The sequence below is a fragment of the Solanum lycopersicum genome, chromosome 9, assembly GCF_036512215.1.
Source record: "Solanum lycopersicum chromosome 9, SLM_r2.1".
Classification (NCBI taxonomy): Eukaryota; Viridiplantae; Streptophyta; class Magnoliopsida; order Solanales; family Solanaceae; genus Solanum; species Solanum lycopersicum.
Genome location: NC_090808.1, coordinates 10,471,880 through 10,476,096, shown reverse-complemented (window position 1 = coordinate 10,476,096; position 4,217 = coordinate 10,471,880). Strand labels below are relative to the sequence as shown.

The 4,217-nt window shown below is 41.9% G+C and overlaps 1 protein-coding gene across 1 annotated transcript; it reads left to right on the top strand.

Annotated features, from left to right (window-relative positions):
* Nucleotides 1-325: 325 nt before the first annotated feature.
* Nucleotides 326-3,955, top strand: LOC138338361 (uncharacterized). Its single transcript, XM_069289318.1, has 4 exons — nucleotides 326-821; nucleotides 2,340-2,851; nucleotides 3,098-3,229; nucleotides 3,725-3,955. The coding sequence occupies exons 1-4, from the start codon at nucleotides 326-328 to the stop codon at nucleotides 3,953-3,955; spliced, it is 1,371 nt and encodes a 456-aa protein (XP_069145419.1).
* The last annotated feature ends 262 nt before the right edge of the window (nucleotides 3,956-4,217 follow it).

The following is a 4,217-nucleotide window of genomic DNA, read 5'->3' as shown; positions in this document are numbered from 1 at the left end:
ATAATATCTAATTAAGGAGTTATCAGTTGTATCACATGATCATATAATAAAGTTCAACATTGCATTCATATTTGAGAAACCAACTAGGTTGTTATTATAAAAGAATGACTTAAGCATTACTTATTAGGGAAATCTTAGTATCCAGGTATCCAGGTATTCCACCCAGCTTTGCTTCATTTCACAAGAGCTGAGTCGCCATTTTATGAAAGGATGGAGGTCAGATTTGTAGATCCCAGCTTTACAGGTAGCAGCTGCAGCGAAATACTTTCAGGAAGTGGTTGATTTTGTGTTAGAGGTGGAGGGAGTAAAGCCAGACGACTACACCATGGCATCGACATCTAAGAAGTTTCGTAAGGGAGGTGAATTTAGTGGTTCTTACTCCAGGGGGAAAAGTTCAGGAGATTGCTCAGCCCGACCTATTCAGTCTTCAGTGCTGGCTGTAGCTGGGGGTCCACCGCAGACCGGTCAGCATTTCTCTGAGTTTGGACGTTATCCCCAGGCTTTTTCGTTCTCACATAGGTCTATGCTTGACTCCAGAGAGTGTTATGGATGTGGAGAGACTGGACATATTAGGAGGTTTTGTTCAAAACAGAGTTACAGACCCCCAATAGTTAGAGGTAGAGGTGGTCACGGGAGAGGCCGTCATTCTGGAGTACGTGGTGGACAAGGTAATGGTGGTAACCAAATCAGCCGGGGTGGCGGGCAAGCTGGAGCTACTGCAGCACAACATGGTAGGGGCAAGGGGCGGACAGGTGATAGGGCCCATTGTTATGCTTTCCCCAGGAGGTCAGAAGCAGAGACATCTGATGCTGTTATCACAGGTAATCTTTTGGTTTGTGATTGCATGGCTTCTGTATTATTTGATCCTTGATCCACATTTTCATATGTATCTTCCTCATTTGCTACTGGTCTTTATTTACATTGTGATTTGCTTGACATGCCTATTTGTGTTTCTACTCCGGTGGATGAGTCTGTGATAGTTATGAAGGTGTATAGGTCTTGCCTTGTGACTTTTGTGGGGAACAATACTCATGTAGACTTGATTATCCTTGAAATGGTTGATTTCGATGTAATTCTGGGTATGACTTGGCTTTCTCCAAATTTTGCAATCTTAGATTGTAATGCTAAAACTGTAACATTGGCCAAGCCTGGGACAGATCTGTTAGTGTGGGAGGGTGACTACAATTCCACCCCAGTTCGTATCATCTCCTTTCTTCGTGCTAAGATAATGGTTTGTAAGGGTTGTATAGCATTCTTGTAACATCTCAGGGATGATACTTCCCAAGTACCTTCGATTGAGTCTGTTTCGATAGTCCGTGAGTTTCTGGATGTGTTTCGTGCACACCTTCCTGGTATGCCACCGGATAGAGATATTGATTTCTGTATTGATTTGGAGCCGAGTACTCGCCCCATTTCCATACCCCCGTATAGAATGGCTCCCGCTTAGTTAAGAGAGTTAAAGGACCAACTTCAAGAGTTGTTAGGTAAGGGCTTTATTAGACCAAGTGCAGCCCCTTGGGGTGCTCCTGTTTTGTTTGTGAAGAAGAAGGCTGGAAGTTTTCGGATGTGCATAGAGTACAGGCAACTAAATAAGGTAACTATTAAAAACAAGTATCTTCTTCCTCGCATTGATGATTTGTTCGATCAGTTACAAGGTGCTTGTACCTTCTCAAAAATCGATTTGAGATCTGGTTACCATCAATTGAAAATACGAGCAACGAATGTGCCCAAGACTGCTTTTCGGACCAGGTATGGGCATTATGAGTTCTTAGTAATGTCTTTTGGGCTTACGAATGCCCCTGCTGCTTTCATGAGCTTGATGAACGGGATTTTTAAGCCATATATGGATCTTTTTGTCATTGTGTTCATTGATGATATACTGATATACTCAAAGAGCAAGAAAGAACCTGAGGAACATTTGAGAATTGTATTGGAAGTGTTAAGGGAGAAAAGGTTTTACGCCAAATTCTCCAAGTGTGACTTTTGGATAGATTCAGTGTCCTTCTTGGGGCACGTAGTTTCTAAGGATAGGGTGATGGTTGATCCTTCCAAGATTGAAGTAGTGAAGAATTGGGTAAGACCTACTAATGTTACAAAGGTAAGGAGCTTTGTTGGTTTAGCTAGCTACTACCGTTGATTTGTCAAGGGATTTTCTTCTATTGCTTCAAAACTGACAAATTTAACTAAGAAGAGTGTTCCCTTTGTATGGTCGGACTAATGTGAAGAAAGATTTCAGAAACTCAAGACCTTGTTGACTACTGCACCAATTCTCACCTTGCCAATTGAAGGAAAGAACTTCATTGTTTATTGTGATGCCTCCTATTCTGGTTTTGGTGCAGTGCTAATGCAGGATAAGAATGTAATTGCTTATGCTTCGAGGCAACTAAAGGGTCATGAACGTAACTATCCGACCCATGATTTGGAGTTGGCTGCAGTCGTGATTGCATTAAAGAAATGGAGACATTATCTATATGGGGTTAAGTGTGAAGTCTATACAGATCATCGCAGTTTACAGTATGTATTTACTCAGAAAAATTTGAATTTGAGAAAGAGGAGGTGGATGGAACTACTAAAGGACTACGATATTACTATCTTGTACCACCCAGGAAAAGCTAATGTTGTGGCAGATGCTTTTAGTAGAAAGGTAGGGAGCATGGGAAGTCTAGCTCACTTGCAGGTTTCTAGACGCCCATTGGCTAGAGAGGTTCAGACTCTGGCTAATGACTTTATGAGGTTGAAAGTACTGGAGAAGGGAGGATTTTTGGCCCGTGTGGAGGTAAGATCTTCTTTTCTTGATAAGATTAAGGTAAGGCAGTTTGCGGATGAGAAACTGATCCGGATTCGAGAGATGGTATTGCGAGGAGAGGCTAAAGAAGAAAAAATTGACGAGTAAGGCATTTTGGGATTTAAAGGAAGAGTATGTGTGCCACACGTCGATGATTTGATTTACACTTTTCTTACAGAGGCTCATAGTTCAAGGTATTCTATACATCCTGGTGCAACCAAGATGTATCGTAACCTAAAGCAACATTTTTGGTGGAGTAGGGTGAAGCGTGACATTGTTGAGTTTGTTGCTCAACGCCCTAATTGTCAGCAGGTAAAGTATGAACACCAGAGGCCTGGAGGGATATTTAAGAGAATGCCCATTCCTGAATGGAAGTGCAAGAGAATTACAATGGACTTCGTGGTTGGTCTTCCAAAGACATTAAGTAAGCATGACTCCATTTGGGTAATTGTTGACAGATTAACTAAGTCTGCTCATTTCATTACGGTCAAGGTGACTTACAATGCAGAGAAGTTAGGCAAACTTTATATCTCAAAAATTGTGCGATTGCATGGAGTTCCACTTTCCATCATATCAGATAGAGGTACGCAGTTTACTTCTAAGTTTTGGAAAACATTGCATGTTGAATTAGGTACTAGGCTGGATCTTAGTACTGCATTTCACCCTCAGACCGATGGTCAGTCTGAGCGAACAATTCAGGTTTTTGAGGATATGCTTCGTGCATGTGCGATAGAGTTTGGTGGTCATTGGGATAACTTCTTACCCTTAGCGGAATTTTCATACAATAATAGCTATCACTCAAGTATTGATATGGCCCCATTCGAGGCATTGTATGGGAGAAGATGTAGGTCTTCCATTGGGTGGTTTGATGCATTTGAGGTAAGACCATGGGGTACCGACCTTTTGAGAGAGTCGTTAGATAAAGTGAAATTCATTCAGGAAAAGCTTCTAGCTGCTCAGAACAGGCAGAAAGAATATGCAGATCGAAAGGTTAGGGACTTGGATTTTATGGAGGGTGAGCAAGTCTTGCTGAAGGTTACACCCATGAAAGTGGTGATGCGGTTTGGTAAGCGAGGTAAGCTTAGTTTAAGGTATATTGGTCCATTTGAAGTTCTGAAGCGCGAGGGGGAGATGGCATATGAATTGGCATTGCCTCCAGGACTGTCATGAGTGAACCCGGTATTTCATGTGTCTATGCTGAAAAGATATCATGGGGATGGAAACTAAATTATTCGTTGGGATTCAGTTATTCTTGATGAGAATTTGTCTTATGAGGAGGAGCCTTTTGCCATTCTAGATAGACAAATCCGCAAGTTGAGATCAAGGGAGATTGCATCCATCAAGGTTCAATGGAAGAATCGGCCAGTTGAAGAGTCCACTTGGGAGAAGTAGGCTGATATGCAAGAAAGATATCCACACCTTTTTACAGATT